Genomic DNA, 21,791 nt, shown 5'->3' on the forward strand with positions numbered 1-21,791 from the left:
CTGACAGGATCAGGGTGTTGCAGAAAGCAGTCTGGGGAGACAGATGTGCTCACTAAATGTTTAATAAGCGAAACAAGCAACAAACAGGCACAATTACTAGGACAAGCGGTGACGGCAAACAAAATGATCCAACAAGAACTGAACAGAAACTAGGAACTAAATACAAGTAAAGCAATGAGACAATTGGCAACACCAGGACACAAGTGGCTGAGGGAGCTGATTGGTAGACACAGGGCCTGACAAACGGGTGGACAGAAAAACATAATAGCTGTTTTTTCACCAACAAGCCCAGGATCTTTGAGTTCTGGGTAAAGGGAGTTATTGGTTGTAAAAGTTCAGCAGGAATTTAGAATTGCGTTTCCACAGCGTCTTCGAGTTCTCGGTAATTAATTCAAATGAGTTTGATTGAGTCCAGCCGATGTAAAATCACAGCCATGGTCATTGCAGCCCGCCCCCTCAAAGTTCCTGCCTGGTTCAGCAAGACCCTGCTGCTGAGATAGCACTTGGATGCCCTGGGAATTGTTGTTGGTGGAAAAACACCCAAACTGAATTTTACCAAGATAAACTGAAAAGTTCTCCAAAAGTTCCAGCGGTAGAAAAACGCCTAATGAGAAAGACATGAACCACAAGAAAACAAGACATAACATGAAGCAAAGCTAAATACAACAAACATGGATCATGACAAATGCCTTACTATACTTTTTTTTTTTTTTTTTATAAACATTCGTGGGAGTAAAAAAAAAGAAGAAAAAAGCAGCTTATTATTCATAGTTGTTTAAAAAAATGTTTTACGATACATGGTTGTTTTTTTTATGTCGTTTTTTAAAAATGCCTTAAAAAGCCTTACTATACATGGCCTTTTTTATGCCTTACTATACATAGTCGTTTAAAAAAAGAAAGCTTACTATTTATGGTCGTTTAAAAAAATGCCTTAGTCGTTTAAAAAAAAAAGAAAAAAAAAAGGCTTACTATTCATGGTCGTTTTAAAAAAAAAATGTCTTAATACAAATGGCCTTTTTTTTTTTTTTTAAATGCCATACTATTCATGGTCGTTTAAAAAAAAAAAAAAATCTTACTATACATGGCTGTTGTTTTTTTAATTCCTATCATGAATTTGACTTGTCTATCATAGCTGTCAGATGGAGCTTACGTCGCCTCCACCATCCTTTCGGCGTGCCCAGCGTGGTCCAGCCGGACGCAACCTTTTGTCTCCTTCACCAATCCAACTACATCACGGGCTACAGCCAAGACCGTCACATGGCTCTCTGGGTGTCGTATACCGTCCCCAATCTGGTGAGTCTTTCATCCCTAAACATAGCCTCAGCTCGCGGTGATGTGGGTTTGGAAGGGGACTGAATGAGGGTTTGACTTTACGGTTCAAATTCCTCAGTCATCTCCACCAAGTTTTTCCTCACTGTTCTTATTGTGTGTTTAGTGTAAACACTAGTGACCTTAAGTGCAGCCCAGTAGTTAAGAATGATGATTTTCCATTCATTCACTACAGAATACAAGAGAATCTCAATTAATTAGAATATCATGAAAAACTCAATTTCTATCAATAGTTTCAAAAGTTTTCAAAATTTACCGTTACCTTTCCGTTGCAACTTTTTTGCTGGGCTTGTCACTCCCAAGATTACTTGTATAGTATGTGGTTGTCTTTGTCACCCCATTGAACAGGCCCCAGGGAGCGTCAACATTTTCCACATAGCCCCCACGTAGTAATGACACAGTGATGAGCACCGGCCTTCTTGTGTATCCCCAGCTACTGAATGTTGGGGTTGTTGTCACTCATTCCAAGTGATATTTTGAGCCTCTTGTTTACTTCCGCAGTCAATTGAAATGCAACTCGCAGTTGTTTCTATTCTGACAAGTGACAATTTAAATGGCTGTAATGTTATCTGCTGTCGAGGGAGTGATTAGTTGCATTCTGACACCTTCAAATCCAAACGTGTTGTCATTTGATCCTAAAATAATCACTGAAATCATTTTGATGGGATACTTGCTAGCAACAGGGAACGTAAATTCCGTCGTCATGGTGACTTGCATACTTTTAACGGTTCATCAGGGGTTCAAAAGGGAGGTTGTGGGGGCTTCTCATACTCTCCACCCCCAATGTACTCTAAATGTTATATTTTGTTTGTCTTTATTGTTCTTGCTAAACTGTTGTGCATTAAAAAAAAATATTGAATGCATTTTGTTCAACACATTTATACAACATTTTGGGGGGAATATAACAAAACATGTTAAATTAATAAAATAAAATACAAATAAATTACCAGAATATTCCAACATATTTTTTTTATCAAGTCACTGGGTAACATTTAACCAGAAAGAGGAAGAGAGAGAGAGAAAAAAAAAACTATTTAAAAAATAATAATTGCTTCATGTCAATTTACTATTATATTTTACAAAATATAGATTGTGTAATTTTTTAATTTGGCTCAACTTTTTTTTATTTTTTTTATACGAAACCAAATTGGCCCAAGTTGAATAGTAGTAGAGAGCAAGCGCAGCCTTGTCTGCCAAAAATCTACAAAAAATAACGCTGATGAAGCTCCAATATACATTTTCCATGAAAAAAATGGGATGTTGTTCCACCCACCCAAAAAAAAAAAAAAAAGTGATCTACAGTACTTATAAACAACCCCTATTCTTTTTTTCTTGTAATTAATCAAGGGGCTCCTCAAGGTGTTGTGGAACCTACTGTGGGTTGACAGTATACATACCTTACGCAACACCTGCGATGCTGTGGACTTGTCTTAAAACTGCACCCTGACCCCAAACTGATCCGCTCTTTCAGGCCACAGTGAAACCCCTGGACCCGTCTCTGGAGGCGTGCATTCGCCCCGACGTCCGCATACCACCGTCCACCAGCCAGATGTGCGGCAATGACAACGCCCACGGCCTGCTGTATCCCCCCAGTGAGTGTGTATGTGTGTGCGTGCGCGTCCTGGTCACAGCTCCTCATCACCTGAAATGAAGCCGACAAGTGTAAAAAAGAAACAGTACAGTAATTGTGGCAATTGTCCAGTGCGATTATACGTTCAGTCCTCTTGCTTCTTTCCTTCCAAAGACCTGAATGTCAAAGAAGGTGCGACAGACTCACTCATCACAAGCAACATGGTGCCAATGTTCCCCGCATTTAAAGGTGAGGTATCCATTCGTAAATGTCTTTTTAAATGTAACCGTTTATCATTCGATGAGTATAACAGGAAGGCAAATGTTTTCAGTGGGACCACCCACTACAATGGAAAAAGTAGTGACTCACTCCAATTGGCTAGCTTGGGGTCTCACGGTTGAATGAGCTGACAGATACTGCCCTCATGTGGCTAATTTGGGGTATTACAAGCCAGAAAATGAATGCCTAATCGATGTAAATCGAATAAAATAAAAAACAGCTACTGTAAATTGTCATGAAGTTGCATATTGCTGGCGTGGGGCCAAAACCGTGTATCTCCAAAATTGTCACTTTTCAGACCATAAAAATGACCAAAAAACATTGCATAAACATGTGATGCTAATGAGCATACTTAATACTGAAAATGATTTTCCACTTCCATCAGCTGTTTGGAGCTATGTCCATGGTGTCCTGCTTCCAAAGTATTCCGAGCAGCTGAATGGAGTCAACATTATAAGTGGTCCAATATTTGATGAAGATTATAATGGAAAAGTTGACGCCTTCAAAACCCTTGCGCCGTAAGCTGATCAGTCATTGAAATTATTATAATTATATCAACCTAAGATGTAGTTTCAGTTATTGTTTTTGTAAATATTTTTTTGTATTTTATTTCATTATCCCCCCCCCCCCCAAATTTTGTTTATCCTTTTGTTAGTTTTGTGTGAATTTTTTTATATATATTTTTTCCCTTTGGTTAGTTTTTGTAAACTAAAATAACCTTGGTGTTTGTACTGAGCAGAAAACTACTGATCGCCAAGATTTTACTTTGATTAAATTGCAAGTGTTCAACAAAATGATCCAATAATATACTGAGCCCATATACAAACACCAAAATTTGTATTAGAATTTTTTATTTTTTTTAAATGACTGCGATCTCCCATTTCCTCAGAAATGAGGCCCCCATGCCGACGCATTTTTTCATCATCCTGACCAGTTGTAAGAACTCCACTTTCAGTCGTGGGAACTGCGAGGGTCCCCTCACAGTCAAGTCCTTCATCCTGCCACACAGAGCGGACTACACCGAGAACTGTCCCGTGAGTAACGCCAATACGCCACTTGGATGCCTCATTGGGTCTCTCGTTTAAAATCTCCCATTCGTCTTGTAGAGCGGCTCAGATTTAAAGTGGACGCAAGACTGGATGCAGCTTCACGCGGCCCGCGTCCGCGACGTGGAACTGCTGACTGGACTGAGCTTCTACCACGACAGGTTGTCTGTGGAAGAGACACTACAGCTCAAGACCTTTTTACATCGCGTTTGAAAAAAAAAAAAATAGCCACAATGCATTTGGTGCCTCATTATTTCAATCAGGTAAAATAATCCTAATGTCCAGGTTTAGCTTTTTCCTTTTTTTTTTTTTTTTTTTACACTGTTGTAAAATGATTGTTGTACATAATGAACGCCATACATTGGTTGTAGATTTTGTGAATCCTGTCATGCGATGACTTATTTGCTTCCAAAGATGAACACCCTTTTATTCATGTTGCTCAATATGATGGACTCCTCCCACAAACCTGCCTACCCAAGCTTTCCATCAAACAACCAACAAAAAGCTGCATCTTGCAAACACTTGACTGCAATCACACCTTTCTATGTCACAGAGCTCCATATTCTGCCCCCTCCTGGTCACAATTCAGATGACCCCTTAGCAATAAACGTCAAGTCATCTGTTGTCACACTTGGTTCATAAATGGATGGAGAAAGCATACAAATTCGTCAGGTTTATGCCAACTTAATTTTTATTTGTATACATTACCCTCGTGCGGTTCATCCATCGCTGCCTCTGCAACACAAGAACAGCAAACCACAGAAAAAATAAATAAATTTGTATTTAAAAAACACTCAGGTAAATCTTGTCCAATATTAATACTCAATGTGGCCTCTGCTGATGGCAACGTCTCAAGGTAGACAGTCTGACACTGCACCACTGCTGGGTTTCGCGGTCATAGACCCGAAAAAGTACATATTTGGTCTTTGCAAATGGACATCTGGACAAAGTTGAACATTTCTGGTATTATATTTTATAATCAGATGAAACAAATTACATGTTTAGCCACAATGATGTATCCTTTATTTGACAATTTTTTTTTTTTTTTTTACTGATCTGTACTATGATCCCAAAGGACGATACTGTTGGTATTTATGTGCACAAAACTATAATCAAGTTAATTTGTCTTTTTTTTTTTTTTTTTTTTTAAATATATATCTTTGTCTCTAAATGGTTTTAGAGATTCGTGTGTGGGGGGGGGGGGGATCCCAGATTTATTTATTTATTTAATTTACCCAGACAGCAAACATTTCAAGGCCCTATAGAATGGCAAAAACAAAATGACAAATGCATAGAAAGAAGAGAAAGAAAAAGACCGATGTAGGCTACCACTAACCTTTCCCTGAACGCTGTTCCTCTGGTGGTAAATCGCCTACAACAAGCACAAAAACACTGTGAATAAAAATTACATACAAACATCTTCAAATCTTCATGTAGTACACCTGTCGAACGCAACTTACATTGGGCACACCTGTCTTCAATTATCTCGTTGCCCGAAACCGAGACGTTCGCAAGTGAAATGAAGATGAAGCCAAACAGCACATTTATTCACAAGTTGTGCACATTAAGCCTCAAATTAAGCCAGTACTCGACAGTCACACTCACACTCACGTTTGACGTGACGCGGGCGTAGCAAACTCTCACCTGCATTCTGTGTCGTCGTCGGACATAATTAGACCAAACCGAAGCCATCCCCCATTCCAACATAAATGGTGCTTTTTGCCGCGCTTCGTGTGTCACGTAACTATGGAATATACCACTAAAGCAGCTTGGCCTGTTATTTCATGCATTTGTTCTTTTTGGGTGAATAAGTTAATAATTGTGAATGGATTATTTTTGTTATGGTTAATATATGTTGCATATATTATTTATTTACATGCTTTGGTTTTTGTTACTTTTTATACTCAACCTGTTTTTGCGTTAAATGGTTTGCCCGGACCTAGGTGGCCGAAATTCAAACTAATTTGAACTACTTTGCTTTTTATTTTTATTTTTTTATTTTTTGCTGTCTTGCAGCAGTGTTGGTTTGCCAGGGGTCATAAACTAAGAAATATTAAGAAATATTACAAGCACCAAAATGAAAACAAGTTCTAAGTACGGTCACAAATGTTCTCCAATTTCGATACTGTAAATGTATAGCATAGTGTGCCGAGAAACGTTTCTTGGGAGTAGTAATATGGCGGCCTCGCGGCTTCAAACGTCTTGGCCTATCAGCTACCCAGTACAGATCAGTGACGTTCAGCCCTTCTCGATCAACGAAGCCCCGAGTGCCTGGGCTACAGGTGGAGGAGTAGAACAGTCACTCGTCTTCGGTTCCGGTTGGCGTGGGTTCACTTCTCCGCTTAGGATACCATGCCTGTGTCCAAATTCACAAGACTGGGAACCTTCGGCTGCATGACGTCACTTCCGGCACGACTCGTCAACACACACAGACTTACACATGAATGGAGTGTCAGTAAATACACTACCGACAAGCAAATTGTTAAATAAGGAGAAAAAAAACACATTGACAATCCATTCATATGTAAGTCCGTGCGTGCTGTCGAGTCGTGTCGGAAGTGACGTCATGCAGCCGACAAATTCGCCCTTCGGAGGACCCAGCCTTGTGAATTTGGACACAAGCCATGTGTTGCTTACATGATGTCAGCTTGTGTGAGTGTGATTTAAAAAAAAAAAAAAAAAAAAAAAAAAAAAAAAAAAAAAAAAAAAAAGTAGAAGAAGCCCCGAGTGCCTGTGAGCAGCGAGCACTATTAAACACTAGAACGACTATATTTGATTGTTGCGAATCAGTGGGCTTGTTATTTTTGTTATGACGGGTGTGCGATAGTTTCCATTAAAATACGATCATTTTGAGTCTATGGTAGGACAATCCTACATTTCCCACCTGGCAACGCCGCATCGGCCCATGTAGGCGGACTCGAGCAGTCCCATTGCGATGATTGCGGCATTGGGCTCTATGTAGACTGTAGGTGGAGAAGTGAGGTGCAGACGCCCTCACGGAGTGGTGACTGAGCGCGTGTTCTCCCACAGGCGTGTTGCGTTTTCACGGCAAAAAAAAGGATGATTTAACCTAATAACACGGACGGACACGCAACACAGCAACAATGGGTGGCGGTGAGTGTTTTCCACTCTCTCGTATCTATTCAGCTAACGGCTAATGCTAACGCCACAAGAACGGAAATGAAAACAATAATAAAGACGCTAGTTGTTGTATCAAACTGGTAGCCCTTTTCATGAATCAGTATCCAAGAAGTAGCTGTAACGTGCTATTTTAAGTGGGCGTCTTAACGAGCTGTTAACAGCGTTCGACGCTTCCCATTTACCTTTCAGAGAACGTGAGCCTGGTGTTCAAGCTGTACTGCTTGACAGTGATGACACTGGTAGCGGCCACATATACGGTGGTTCTACGCTACACGAGGACTGCCTCGTCCGTGGAGGACCTGTACTTCTCCACGACCGCCGTGTGCATCACAGAGGTCATCAAGCTTATACTGAGCACTGGGATGCTGGCAAGGTAAGCCCGGTGGTGCGTCCAACTCCCACTCAAACCACAGCATTTGAATTCCATCAATGTTTTTCCTGCTATGTGTTCTCAGAGAATCCGGAAGCCCAAAGAGACTGCTGGACACCATAAAGGAGCACATATTGTGCAACCCCAGCGGGCTGCTGAAGCTGAGCATACCATCAGTGGTGTACGCGGTCCAGAACAACATGGCCTTCCTGGCCTTGAGCAACCTTGATGCTGCAGTTTATCAAGTAAGATCAGCCTTTTCCATGTCAAGTCAAAACCCTAATTTTTAAAAAAAATCTGCTGCTGCATTATGATGTCAAATAATCAATTTTTACCCTGAAAAGTTTTGTGCTAAGGCAGCAGGGACGAACTTGGAAAAAAATACCATAATTTTTGTGTCAGGGGAAAAAAAAAAAAAAAAAAAAAAAACATCTAAAATGGTAGCTTCTCCCGACGTTGCGTTTCTGTGTGACGTACCAGGTGACGTACCAGCTGAAGATCCCGTGCACGGCCCTCTGCATGGTCTTCATGCTAGGCCGGACCCTCAGCAAGAGGCAGTGGTTCTCCGTCTGTATGTTGGGCCTGGGGGTCGCCCTCGTGCAGTTGAAGACTGCAAACGCCGCCAAAGTGCAAGTAGGCCTCAGACCGCCCTATTTGAATTCTGTCACTCATTCCCTGCTATTCTTTGTAGTGGGCCAAATATCAAAAATATTTACTTTTGAGGGGATCCTAAACTCGCTACATTACACTAAAAAATGGCGCACAACACTACAGAGTCATTCTGAACGCGGCCTGTGTCATCTTCTCTTCTTCTTCTGTCCAGGTTGAGCAAAAGCCTCTTCTCGGGCTCATGGCCGTCATCATTGCTGTACTCTGCTCCGGGTTCGCAGGTTTGAAGCTGACCACTCAATTGTCTTCATCACTGACATTTGTTGTGAATTTACGCTGAACTGTGCTTCAGGCGTTTACTTTGAGAAGGTCCTGAAGAGCTCCGATACGTCGCTGTGGGTGAGGAACATCCAGATGTACATTTCAGGAATCGCCATCACCTTCATCGGTGTGTTGGCCAACGACGGCGAGAAGGTCATGGAAAAAGGCTTCTTCTTCGGTTACACACCGGGGGTGTGCTTCGTTGTCTGTGAGTACAAAAACCCGCAGGAGGTTTTTGTTTGCGTTCTCGGCCGCGCTTTGACGCCGTCTCCTCGCCGTCAGTCCTGGCGAGCGTGGGAGGCCTGTACACGTCCGTCGTGGTCAAGTACACCGACAACATCATGAAAGGATTCTCGGCCGCCGCCGCCATCGTCCTCTCCACCGTGGCGTCCGTTGTCTTGTTTGGATTGCACATAAGTAAGAAAAAATCTCCTTGGGCCGATGTTTGCGTTGGGAGCGGTTTGTGCGGTCAAACAGGCTGTTCTGTATTGCCACAACCTTTTGTTATGAAGTTGTGTAGCGTTAGAGATTAGCTCTTGTTTTGTTTTTTTTGGTTGTGGGGGTTAGAGTTCAAGTAGAATGGCATAGAAAAGTTTATTTCAGTGACTGAATTCTGAAAAGTAAATAAGAGATCCTACTTCCATTCAGTTTGTGTAAAGATTAGAGTGGGTTCAGAAATTTCCCTGGCAAGCCAAATATACAGAATGTTTAAGATCAGCGAACAGAACTTCCTGATGTGTTCGCTTCTCCCCCGCAGCGGCCACATTTGTATCCGGAGCCAGCCTGGTGTGCCTGTCCATCTATCTGTACGGCCTTCCAAAGCAGGACACGTCCACAATCAGCCGGGAAGCCGCAGACAAAGGGTCCAAACAGAATCTGATTGCAGTGTAGGTCCACAGACTCAAAGAGAGTGTTTGGGGATCGGGTTCCTCCACCGCTTAGACGGAGCAAGAGGAAGCCTGCCATTGTTTTCCCCGCAATGAACTTTGATTATTTTTTTTTTTTTTTTAAATCATTCTCTAAGAATCCAATTTATGTGGATTTTGTCTGCACAGAGTGTAAATGAAGCACTTGCAACGCCGCTTGTTTGTGGGAGGCAAAGTGATTTTTTTATTTTTTTTCCTAGCTTTAAAAAGACTGAACAAAACTTGTGAAGAAGAGTGTACTGAAGTTAAGTGAGACACTGTTAGAAAAACGTAAGGACCAACAACTGCACTTGTCATTGATTACTTTTCTAACAGGTCAAATATGATTTTTTTTTTTTCTCATTTGTTGGGGATTTTTTGGACCCCAAGAATCAGTGTAATTTATAGATTATGAATGTACAGAAGTTTTCCCATACTTCAAATGTCTTGTTTTCTATATTTTGTGGTGGCTGACGACTAAAACGAATGAAATGTATACATTACAACAACAAAAGATAAGCTGCCATGAAGATAAGACCTCATTCAGGGGAGTGTTTTCTTTGTAAACCGCATTTTTGTTTCTGCCAAGCAAGTCAAACCGGTCCAAAGGGTTGATAGTTTACTGTCGCATTACAAATCAGGCAATAATCACTGATCGACTGTGTTCTTTATTCAATCATGATGAAATGAAATATTTACATTTTGTCGACTGGCATGATGCCAAGAATTTTCATCCCGTTGGCCAGAACCGAGCAGGCCCCACTGAAAAGTCTCTTCCTCGCCTGCGAGCATTCAGAAAATCCAGATGTGATTTCTACTACTCTGTAAAAATTACTTATTGAATGATAAAATAAATATTTTTGATTAAATATACTAATTGTTTCGTCACCACTCAATAGATGATTTTAAATGATATAGTGAAGGGGCCACTATTTATGTGGAGGGCTAACAGTTTGATAAACACTTCAGAAATAACATTTAGTTAAGTACCCTTTTGAATAAATTATATCTTATCTGAAGACAGTGATCATATTGTTTGCTCACAATTTGAAATGCAAAAATGAAGCTTCATTAACCACTTGAAATATTTTTAAACTCCTCTAGATGGTGCTCTTGGTTTTAACGTTACATTACTACTGCATCTTTAAAGCAAGAGCACCATCTAGAGGAGTCAAAAAATATTGCAAGTGGTTCAATTTTTCATCAAAAATTGTGAGAAAACATTAACATGATCTCTTTTTATTTTTTTACCTGAGCGACTTGTTGCGGGCTCCCTTTGACCGGCAGCTCTCTGTGCGCCGATGCAGTCAGATGGCTACGAGAGATTGAGAATCGGTCAAACAGCTGCAAAGTTTCCCGCACTCACTCAGTCACACCCTAACATCCTTGTTGCTCCTTACCACAGCTTCAACAGGAAGATGAGCAGGTGCTTGGGTTGCAGATCCTGGGCCGACTGGTACAACACCTCGTCGTAGCTGCGGCGGGTGGGAGACAAAAAAAAGTTGATGTTTTGATTGGCAAGCGCTGAATAAACTCGACGAGGGCGTTGTTGTGGTTACCGGAGGAGGTGCTGAAGGATGGAGACGCCCGACTGCTCGCTTAGAAGGGACGGGTCGAACGCGGCAGTGTCGACGTCGTCGTTCATTCGAATTAAACTGCACAAAGAGGTTATGAAATCATCCATTTTCCACTCCCACATCCCATAATAACACACCTGCAGAGACGTGCGTGCGTGTACTGGAGGAAAACACCCGTGTCTCCCTGAGCCTGCAACATCTTGTCCCAGTCAAACTTGTAGTCCCCTTGCAGTGGACCTTTGAAATCCTAAAACATTTATTTTATTTTTTTTAAGTTATATCTTCTGTCCTTTTCAAAAGAAAAGTCACCAGAGTCGTTCACCTGGACTATTAACGCACTGATTCCCACTTTCTGCGCCGTGTCCTCCGGATCGTCCATTTCCTTTGTCACTGCAAGACAGGACAGAGGACATGATCAAAAATCTTTTTTTGAAATTTCAACCCGTACGAGTAAAGTGCACGTGGATGAGTAAAGGGCGAGGCGGCTCATACTTTTTGATTGGCTCATGTTGTGCAACATTCTTGCGCGAGCCTCGTCCAGAAGGTCCTCCAAGAAGACCACCTCTCCGGAGCGGGTCTTCATGCCCTTCACCAGGCCGAAGGGCACGTGATGACACCTGCACAAATATTTATTTTTTTGCCACAAATGTTTTCTTTAAGGGATTATATATAGTATAGCTATTTAATGATATCCAAATGTCATAGTATGTTATAATCATCATGATGTAGTTATAGTGGGGAGGTTGGTGATATATTAATTAAAAAAACAAACAAAACAAAAAACCTCACAATACTGTATTTAAAAGAAAAAAAAAACCTCATTGGGTGTTGGTGGGGGTGGTGAAAGCACAATATTGTGTTTTTGTACATAGCATGGCTTGGCCATTCATTTATTTTAAATGTCACAGCTATACAATACTAATTATCCAAGGTCATAATTATACATGTAAGTCACATTGTATACACAATGCATATTATAAAATAATTAGAGCTGTCAAAATTAGTAATTGCTTATCAAATTGACAGCTATGTTAATAATCAAGTAATCATTTGGAAACACTTCTTTTATTTTTTTTATTTTTTTTATTTAAAATTGTCCAAATCCTCTAATTTCAGCATATCAACTAGGGGTGTTAAGAAAAATCGATTTGGCAATATGTCGCGATATTATAGCGCACAATTCTTGTATTGATTCAATGTGCGACTGAATCGATATTTAAACATCAATTTTTGATGGAAATATTCAACAACAAAAAAAGTCTCACTTAGTGTTAGGGTTTGCACTTTAAGCATGGAAGAATGTTATTGGAACATTAAGCCTTAATATTTTATTTTAATGCTGTTCAAACATGAAAAGACTGCAACCTATTAAATACAGTGTTGAAGTTTCAGTTCAATACATTATCATACAAATCTTACAGTGTACATGTACAAGTTTACTGATTAGTATTTTCTAAATTTGAGTTATTTAAAAAAAAAAAAAAAAACCTCAATAATCGACTTAAAGATTTGTATCGGGATTAATCGGTATCAAGTCGAATTGTGACCTATGAATCGTGATACAGATCGAATTGCCAGATACTCGGCAATTCACACCCCTAAAATCAACAGTAAGTGTTCACTGATTTCTGTTGTCCTTCATTAATGAAGAATGATTATCTTTGTGTTTAATCAAAATAAGACATTTTCAAACATCTGTTTTAATTTAAGAAAACAATGGCCGAACCAGTCAATCAACCCCCCCCCATTTTTTTTTTTTTTTTTGTAATCGCGATACAAATATGAAGCACAAAACATCAATCACTGTTCAATAAACAACAATCGGGAAAATTACTTTTGCAATCAATTTTAATGCAAAATTAAAATGATATTTTATAAATTTGTGACTCAGTTGTAAACTGAGGACCCTTTTGTGGGTTTTCCAACTCACATATTTGTTTCTCAAAACCATGTCAACTTATTTTGGTTTCAAACATGTCGAAGTGCACCAAAAGCATAAAACATATACAATGTAATAAACAATATTGACAATGACCAACCTGAGATGAATTTCAGTTCTCAAAACAATGTACACAACAATCACATACAACCTATTTTAAACAGCTTGAATTAAGTTTTTTTTTTATTATTATTATTATTTTTATTCTTATTTTAAACTTCCTTACGCTAAATGTTTTAAAGTTTGCTGAATAATGTTTTAATATTGTCATTGTATGTTCTTCATAGTAAATTTTGTACCCTATTTTCATTTATTTTTCTTCCTCTCAATGTTAACTACTGTTTCTTGATGCTTATGTGTTGCCTTTCCTTGCGTAAAGCACATTGAGTTGCCTTGTGTATGAAATGTGCTATACAAATAAACTTGCCTTGCCTTGCTTAGACAACCATATTCGCGCCCAAAGTCCCCAACTTTATATCTTTTTTGCAAACTTTGCAACGAGCCGAGTGCCTATCTCATCCAACCAGCTGGAAAAGTCGGGAATTTCGAGTTAGTTATTGTTGAACTGGCATTTACCCATTTTCTTACAAACTGACTGTGTCCACACTTTCCGTTCTGACTCTTGCCTGGTTAAATAAAGGAAATGACAAAAACAAATGTTTCGATTACTTTACTCGCTAGCGTTACATTGCCAGAGCTGTGCAGTGTGTTCACACCTCTGGACGCGGCCGCTTCATTAATATTCGCACACACCGGAGATAGGGGCTTTGCTTTGCTTCACTTACTTACATTATGGCAAAAGTCCTCTCAGAAAAAAACCAAAACGTTTCAGCATCTGAATTAACTGGCCACCACTGTGCGAATGATGCTTTGGCTAATACCAATAGTGATGTCTTCTGTTGTTTTGGTACACAGTTCAATAAATGTAACAAAAACAAAAAAGTGAATACATACCAACCCAAGTCTGCCAAGTTCGTCGTTCACCACCCTGCCCGTTTGTTTGTTTTTGTCCCCGTAGTGTTAGCTTAACATGTCCGCAGACAGCAACAACGATAATTCCTCCCCCTCCTGTTGTCGTATCTTACGGCAAAACAAGCGGTGGAGCGTCACATCTCACCAACCATCTCATTTGTACCGCCCCACGTACCTTCGCTCCCGCCCGCCTGAACTACAATGCAAACGCACCCCCTCAAATGTCTCCTCCACTTTGAGCACGCAAATAATAGAAACAACGCAACACGCACATTTTTTGTGTGCTTTTTCTTTCTTTCTACAGAGAAGACTTGGGTAAATAAAATTTTAGACCTAGGGTGAAAATATGGCTGTTTTTTTAGGACATTTAAGGCCTAAAATTTAACTATCTGAATTTTAGACTTTTTAAGACTTTTTTTTTTTTTTTTTGAACCCTGCATGTAGCTTCTTGTGTGTGTGTGTGTTCTTGTACATAATACATAGTGAGGACCAAAATACGTCTTTATCCAACAGAATGAGGACATTTTTGTGAAGTGAGGACATTTTGGCCGGTCCTCACTTTGCAAGACCTTGTTTTGAAGGTCAAGACTTGGTTTTAGAGTTTAGGTTTGAATTGGGTTATGGTAAGGCTCAATGTCAATGGATATCCTCACAAAGATATATGTACAAGGATGTGTGTGTGTGTGTGTGTGTGTGTGTGTGTGTGTGTGTGTGTGTGTGTGTTGTGAGCGTAGTTGCCGTTACCTGTCAGCCCAGGAATGCCCCATAGTTCGCAGGATCTGGAACAAATGCTGGAAGTGGTGCGTTTGATTTTTATCTGTCTTGAAAATGAGATATAACAACAGTTTGTTAGAGGAAGTTATTATTCACCTGTTGAATGGCATTTGAGCTTAAATGTTCTTACCACGTAAATCATCTCATCAAAATTGTACTTTTCTTTACGGTCGATAGCTGCTGCAATGTCTCTGAAACAACCAAAAACAACAATTTACAGTATGTGGGAAATTACAGATTTCCACCAAGAGCTGTTTTGTCGGCAACCTGGTGATGTAGAGACTTGTGCCGTCGCTGCGGAGGACAGTACAGATGTTGCTCAGGTCTCCGGTTGAGAGATCCACGACACCAGTCCCCTTCCTAGAAAACGCACATTTTTGCTCAGATTGTAATGTCATAAACGTTGCGTTAAAAATAAATAAAGTTTTGGCTGAGCCGATGCCAGCACATACTCGGTGATCTTCAACAGGCCTCGGTTCTGCAGCTGCCGCACCACCTCCTGGACTCCCTCCTGGTGAAAGGACTCCCCCGAATAGACGTCAAAGTGGACCCCTAACCGCTGACAGTCGAAAGGCATCAATGTTGAAGTTGACGACGGGCTTCAACAGCGCGGCGCAGCAACGGGTTGCACCTTGTAAACGTGCCGATACTCGCTCACGGTGATGTCCCTGAACTGTTGCCATAGCGACACAGCTTGACTCTCGTTCTGCTCCAGCTGACGAAAGAAGTCCCTGGCCGCGAGTGTGATGTCCTCGTCGTGCTCCGCTTCCTTGTTCACCTTCACATATATCTGCAATACATGCATACATGCCAATTATTTATAGAACAGTTTGATAGATTCCAGGAGAAATTCAAAAATTAAAGTATTAGGTAACAATGGGACTTGTTTCCAAGTCCATACTGTGCTTCCCTGAAAAGGAGCACATATACATAGCATTTATTATTATTATTATTATTATTTTGAACCCTAATCATTCAAATGTCGCATGGTTGTTAACTCTCTTCTCTGTGGTGTGTCAAATTTAGAATATTTCTTCTTTTTTTTTTTTTTCTCATTAAAAGGTAAATACAATAGTTATATAATAGTTTGATAGATTCCAGGAAAAATTCAAGAAATAGTCAGAAAAGAAAAAGTAAGAAAAGTATTTGGAAGCAGCAGGACATTTTTTCCGGGTCCATACTGTGCTCCCCTTAAAAGGAGCACATTTATATTATTATTATGAAGCCTGATTTACTTGCCTTTTTTTTTTTTTTTTTTTTTTTTTTAATCGTTCAAATGTGAAAGGGTTGTTATAAGGGCTGGGAATCTTTGACTGTCTCACGATTCGATTAAGATTTTTGGGACTACGATTCTATTCAGAATCGATTTTCGATTCAAACGATTTTCGATTCAAAATTATTTGATTGACAAATGATTTCTGCTTCAATTTACAGATATGTAAAACATTGTCATGATCTACTCCAGTCTGCTTTGCAAGACAAAATGACAAATAGAGACATTAGTGTGTTTTTTTTAAACATTTATTAATTTTGTATTATAAGTGCTGTTTTCCACAAAAACAGCATGTGGGCTACAACTGCTTTCCCCCTTCTTCTTCATTTCTAATTTAAATAAAATCGATTTTTGGATATTAATATCGATTCAATTCAATTCAATTAATAAATGAGAATCTTGATTCCTTTATGAATCGATTTTTTGGCACACACCGAGTTATCACTTTCCTCTGTAGTGTGTCAAATTTAGAAAAAATATGTATGTGTTTGTCTTTAAAAGGTAAATTCAATACTTTTTAACACCATTTGGAAATTAAATTTAAGATCAAACATTAGAATTTTCCAAGACAAGTCACTGGATATGCAGTCGCACCTCAAATAAATGCTGTAAAGGATTTTCTTTCAATTTCTCCTGGCTGCCAAATTGACTGAAACCAGCTCCCAGCAAACCTGAAGACAAAAAGTTGAAGGGAGGATGGAAAAAAAATAAAAAATAAAAGGACAAAATTTAAGAACATTTCCACAACAGTGAAGGCTTTTAGGGAACCAGGAAGTAAATGTGTGTTTAAGACTTCAAATTATACCCCAAAAATAAAATCGCTCACCAAACTGCAGTCCCCAGTCTCCAAGGTAGTTCATTCTAATAACTTTGTTCCCAAGATATTCCTTCAAGTTGGCAATAAAGTTACCTGAAGAAAGAGTCTGTTATCGTCTGACAGTATTATTATTATTAGTGTGTTTATTAATATTACTCGCAAAAACTCACCTATAATTGTAGATCGTAAATGTCCCGCATGGAACCTTTTGGCAATGTTTGGGGAGCTGTACTCAACTAATGTCGTTCCTTTCTTTAGAGAATGGAAAAGTTCACTATGAAGGCCGATTTTGCCATCGTGCCCCGTTCCAAATGGTTCCAGTATTTTCTAGATTAGAAAAAAACCGAGGCAACAGGTCAGGGACAGAAGACCAAGTCAATAATTTTGGTAAATAATATTACAAACCTGGGCAAGAAGTTTGCGATTGATTTTGAAGTTGATGACACCATTTCCTGCTACTATATCCTGCACCACGCTGTCCTGCTTTAGCTGAAAAATATAAATATTTATTTGGGCTGTACAGTCAAATGAATTGGCTCTAGAAAGAAAACAAAAACACACACACACACACAACATGGGAAGGATGTCACAAGAAATCAAACTTCGAACCTAAGAACTGTGAGGCATACATTTACTTAAATACTTTAATTGCTCGATTGTTACTATAGTGAAAATTAATACTGGCTAGTCTATGAATTTTCGTTATCTAATCATTCCTACCTGATTGGCCAAGTGTTCTGCTTGCGCCTGGATGTCGCCATTAGCTGGTAGAACCCCTTTAGTTCTTAAAATGTTAATAGACAGCCTCAAGTCAGCGGTCTGCCTGAGGAGAAACGTTACACAAAGGTTAGGAAAATGTGGTAAAACGTCAAGCTTTCCGTGTGAGAGAAGGGAAAAAGCAAGACGCTTAACTGTTTCTTAAAGACTGGGACAGTTGAAAGAGCCGGCATGAAGAGGTCATCAGATTGCTGCAGCGTCCTGCCCAGCTGTATACAATTACAAACAAGATTATTTTGTTTGAAGAGAGCAGTGAGACCCACGTATGATTTGCCCCTGAAGGGACGCTCATGCTCCAAGTTAGCATAGCAGTGTCACCTCCTCTTCGTTACCTTCGCTGCTATTGTTCGCCTGAAAAAAGTAGCCATATTCCTGAAGTATGAAATATGCAGAGTTAAAAAATATAAATAAAAATATAAATATATATTACTAGACATATATACAGGATGTCTTCACATGATTAGTAAACGAATGAGACTGTACTTCCTGTTTAGCTTAACATTTGCCGGAAATTCCGGTATTTCGTCTAATCACAGGACGCGTTTCTGTGACGTCACAAAGTACCAGCGTGTCATTTACCACAGGGGAAAAAAAAAAAAAAAAAAGTCAAAACTCGCGATTTTTAGACGTACGATTGCTAGACGTACATCTACTTTCTATATATGGTATTACAAACAAGAAATCTCTCAGAGCTTTAAAATTATGCTCATATTTTCCATTTTTAATAACCCTGGCATTTTTAACTCGTTTTTCCTGTTTTTACGTTTTATATATATATATATATATATATATATATATATATAAAAATATATATATATATATAAATATATAAATATATATAAATATATATACATAAATATATATGTATATATTAGGGGTGCTAAAAAAAAATCGATTCGGCGATATATCGCGATACAACATCGCGCGATTCTCGAATTGATTAAAAAAAAAATTGATTTTTTTTTTAAGAGCTCAGAATTGTTCATTCTGTAGTCTTACCGATTCAACGTCTTATCATCATTGCTTTTTGTGTGTGTGTGTGTGTGTGTGTGTGAATTGATTTTTAAACTTCCATTTTTAATGGGAAAATATTCAACAAAACGTCTGACTTCGGGTTAGGATTCACACCTTGAGCATGGAAGAATGTCATATGAACGGAACATTAAGCCTTAATATTTTATTTTAATGCTGTTCAAACATGAAACAGATTACAACCTCTATAAGACTGAAATTTCAGATAAATAAATAACACATTTTCATATAAATCTTACACTCTACAAGCTTACTGATTTGTATTTTCTAAATTTGAATGAAAAAAAATCGCAACAATCGACTTATAAATTCGTATCGGGATTAATCGGTATCGAATCGAATCGTCAGGTACTAGGCAATTCACACCCCTAATATATATATATATATATATAAAATTTATTTTTTATGTTTTTACTTTCCTAAAAAGGTGCAGTACAAGGCCAAGGTGGCATCTTATCAATAAGTGCTGTTGCTGTAAATAACTGCTTGCTGTTTGCAGTGTGGACTTAAAAAAAACAAAAAAAACAACAACAACAACAATGAAGTCAAACAAATTCATTAGCTTTCAAAATATGCATTAACCAACCAGGTTATCACAAAGACATGCCTGTGGAAATGGTACATTGGTTTTCTCGATTTTAAGCCCCACCTTTCTACAAGCAAAATATTTTGACGTTATGAATAAAAGGCAAAGGGGGAAAAAAACTACAGTGTATAACAATGTAGATGCAATAAATGCCTGCCTACGGTGTAAAACAAAAAATCAGTTTCTGATCCATTACGTTTAGTAGGAAGGCTCCCTTTGACAGCATTTACACCCTTTCCAAACTGTACAAACAAAATTTACATTAGTAAAATAGTAAGTGAGAGCAGAATTGAACTCAAAAGGCCAGAGAGCTTTTATGCTGGCAGTTGGCCTCAAATGCGTGAAGGCATTCAGAGAAGAAAGCCAAATAAATGTTGCAAGGGCACTGGTGGAAGTCACGGAGGGTCCTAGGACACATCAACAGGAGTCCTCCTGAGCTGCACCAGCAACAGCAAAAACGTGAAAGCCGCAGACTAGTCCATCTAGTCAACATATGGCACAGCTGGGAGAAAGTCCAAAGTAGACCACTAAGGTTGTAGCTGAATTCTCAAGAAACATCTAGAGGAGAGACAACACCACACGACGTTAATGTAAAACACAACTTCCAAACATTTAAAGGAAAAAAAAAATACTCACAGCTAGCAGGCTGTTCTCCAAACCTCCGCATGAGTTGATCATGCGTGAACTTGACAAAGGCGTCATACTGCTCTGTTGGATGGGAAGAATAAATAATAAAAATAATAATAATAATAATAATTTAAAAAAGTGACTCATTGTGGCGATACAAAATATAACTTTTTTTAAATCATACCTGCTAATTTCATGGTCAGAATCTCATCATAGTCCTCCCGGATTTTATCCTCACGCTCCTTTAGTAGTCTTTCACAGATCATCCCGACTTGTCGGAGGGAAAATAAGGGCTGCTCCTTCCTGGTGGGAGAGGATGCACCTGAGCTTGAACCTGTCCGGATAAGAAATCTCAATTAATACAAAAACAATCTATCCTAAGAATTGGGGCACTTGGGCCAGTAGTCTCAAGCTAGCTTTAAAAAAAGAAAAAAGAAAAAAAACAACAACAACAACAACAACAACAACAAAAAAGTGTTCAGACTACCTGATAGGGAGGATCCACTGGGAATATTGTGAAGATCCAGAGTAGAGAGGGCGTCTACTTGCTGAAAATGAGTGTCCAGGTTTCGCCGTTTGAGCCGCTTATACTCCTGTTTGATGTTGTGCAAGATTTGCTCTGTGACGGGAACACAAACACGCATCACTCTCGAATCAACACGTAACGAAAACGGTCTTAATAATAAGCTAAAAATAAATATACAATAACTAGGATAGTCACTGACATTGAAGATTTGGATCAATCAATTCAATCAAACCACAGAAACAAGTGAATGCTCGCCTTCGCCTCACTTATCCCTATTTTCATGAGTTAGCGTCCAACATATGTCAAATAAAATTATATAGAAATATAAATCCCCGACAACCTGTGGTGAATCTGGACGACACTTGTCCGAACGGCGAAGGCTCCAGACGGAGGTACTTCTGCGGCGAGGAGACGGGAGACCGGATCGGGGCGTACCTCCTCCTCTTCGGGGAAGCCTGGTTCATTAAGGGGTCAAAATCCAGAGTCCTCTTCAGAGTAGCTCCACACGCCATCGCTCTAGCTCCAAAACTCTCAGCAAGACACAAGAGGCGAGAGTATTTCCGTTATGTGGCGATCCGAGTGTGAGGACGCTACTGCTAGCTATCGTTCTCCGGCTACTGTAGTGCAGTAGCAATTCCGGGGTATGAGAAAATGCCGCTTTCTCGCCTCTCGTTTCTTTCTGTTGATCGATGGCACGCAATTTAAGTCAACAAATGTTTTTTGAACAAAAGCGGAGATAACGATACGTCTTAGCTACGGTGTATCGTCAGATGAAAGCAGATATTTCGACGCTGTACAAGGTAAAGACAACGGTTAAACGGTGGGCCGGCTATGATTCGAGTAGCTTTTCATTTGTTATGCGCATGCGCGAGAAATCGGCCAAATGCCGGTCGTTGTAGTTTTTAATCACCCATGATCGTTGACGTTTTACTTACTTGAATACTACGTTTCCCGACAACCCCGGCAACTTTTTTTTTTTTTTTTTTTAAACCCTGTAGTTGTTTGGCAACAAACCCCACCAGGCAGAAAAGTTACTAAATGCTTATCTCCGAATCACTTATCCTTTTTACTGTTTTACTTATCTTCACTTCTTGACTGTTTTCTTTAAAGTACTGTATAAATAAAGTTGCGTATATATAATTTTATTTGTTTATTAAGTCACCCATGAAATAACAAAAAAAAAAGTCTAATTTACAGGTTGGAATATTTAGTAGAACAAACAAACAAAATCCTGTTGCCATTTGTGCAAACAGATGTTGTCGTGTGATACTAACCGTTCAATTGGTCCCTGTGGGGATTATTAGAAAGACAACACACATAC

The 21,791-nt window shown here is 39.3% G+C and overlaps 3 protein-coding genes across 6 annotated transcripts; 1 reads left to right on the forward strand and 2 right to left on the reverse strand.

Moving 5' to 3' along the window:
- Window positions 1–46: 46 nt before the first annotated feature.
- On the reverse strand, window positions 47–18,203 carry rars2 (arginyl-tRNA synthetase 2, mitochondrial). 4 transcript variants are annotated; one of them, XM_077511443.1, is made up of 22 exons: window positions 18,032–18,203; window positions 17,835–17,908; window positions 17,643–17,745; window positions 17,328–17,411; window positions 17,093–17,249; window positions 16,932–17,015; window positions 16,700–16,776; window positions 15,464–15,622; window positions 15,285–15,391; window positions 15,100–15,192; window positions 14,963–15,023; window positions 14,803–14,879; window positions 11,640–11,764; window positions 11,470–11,537; window positions 11,285–11,394; window positions 11,130–11,225; window positions 10,971–11,045; window positions 10,822–10,885; window positions 5,561–5,596; window positions 4,933–4,959; window positions 2,727–2,971; window positions 47–604 (listed from the first exon to the last, which is right to left on the reverse strand). In XM_077511443.1, the coding sequence occupies exons 1-22, from the start codon at window positions 18,134–18,136 to the stop codon at window positions 553–555; spliced, it is 2,079 nt and encodes a 692-aa protein (XP_077367569.1). In that variant the 5' UTR covers window positions 18,137–18,203; the 3' UTR covers window positions 47–552. The 4 variants fall into 4 exon arrangements, with proteins under 4 accessions (XP_077367569.1, XP_077367570.1, XP_077367571.1 ...); XM_077511444.1 differs by lacking the exon at window positions 18,032–18,203 and having other exon boundaries at window positions 17,835–18,025; XM_077511445.1 differs by lacking the exons at window positions 47–604; window positions 2,727–2,971 and adding an exon at window positions 3,837–4,390 and having other exon boundaries at window positions 18,032–18,201.
- On the forward strand, window positions 6,967–10,443 carry slc35a1 (solute carrier family 35 member A1). The gene is made up of 8 exons (XM_077511449.1): window positions 6,967–7,338; window positions 7,555–7,738; window positions 7,821–7,980; window positions 8,216–8,368; window positions 8,559–8,625; window positions 8,697–8,873; window positions 8,948–9,082; window positions 9,423–10,443. Exons 1-8 carry the CDS (start codon window positions 7,329–7,331, stop codon window positions 9,554–9,556), a joined length of 1,020 nt encoding a protein of 339 aa, XP_077367575.1. The 5' UTR covers window positions 6,967–7,328; the 3' UTR covers window positions 9,557–10,443.
- Window positions 18,204–19,271: 1,068 nt separating the features above from the next.
- akirin2 (akirin 2) lies at window positions 19,272–21,357 on the reverse strand. Its single transcript, XM_077511203.1, has 5 exons — window positions 20,811–21,357; window positions 20,432–20,563; window positions 20,129–20,278; window positions 19,954–20,025; window positions 19,272–19,875 (listed from the first exon to the last, which is right to left on the reverse strand). Exons 1-5 carry the CDS (start codon window positions 20,980–20,982, stop codon window positions 19,865–19,867), a joined length of 537 nt encoding a protein of 178 aa, XP_077367329.1. The 5' UTR covers window positions 20,983–21,357; the 3' UTR covers window positions 19,272–19,864.
- Window positions 21,358–21,791: the final 434 nt, after the last annotated feature.

This window comes from Festucalex cinctus, chromosome 21 (genome assembly GCF_051991245.1).
Source record: "Festucalex cinctus isolate MCC-2025b chromosome 21, RoL_Fcin_1.0, whole genome shotgun sequence".
NCBI classification, from domain to species: domain Eukaryota; kingdom Metazoa; phylum Chordata; class Actinopteri; order Syngnathiformes; family Syngnathidae; genus Festucalex; species Festucalex cinctus.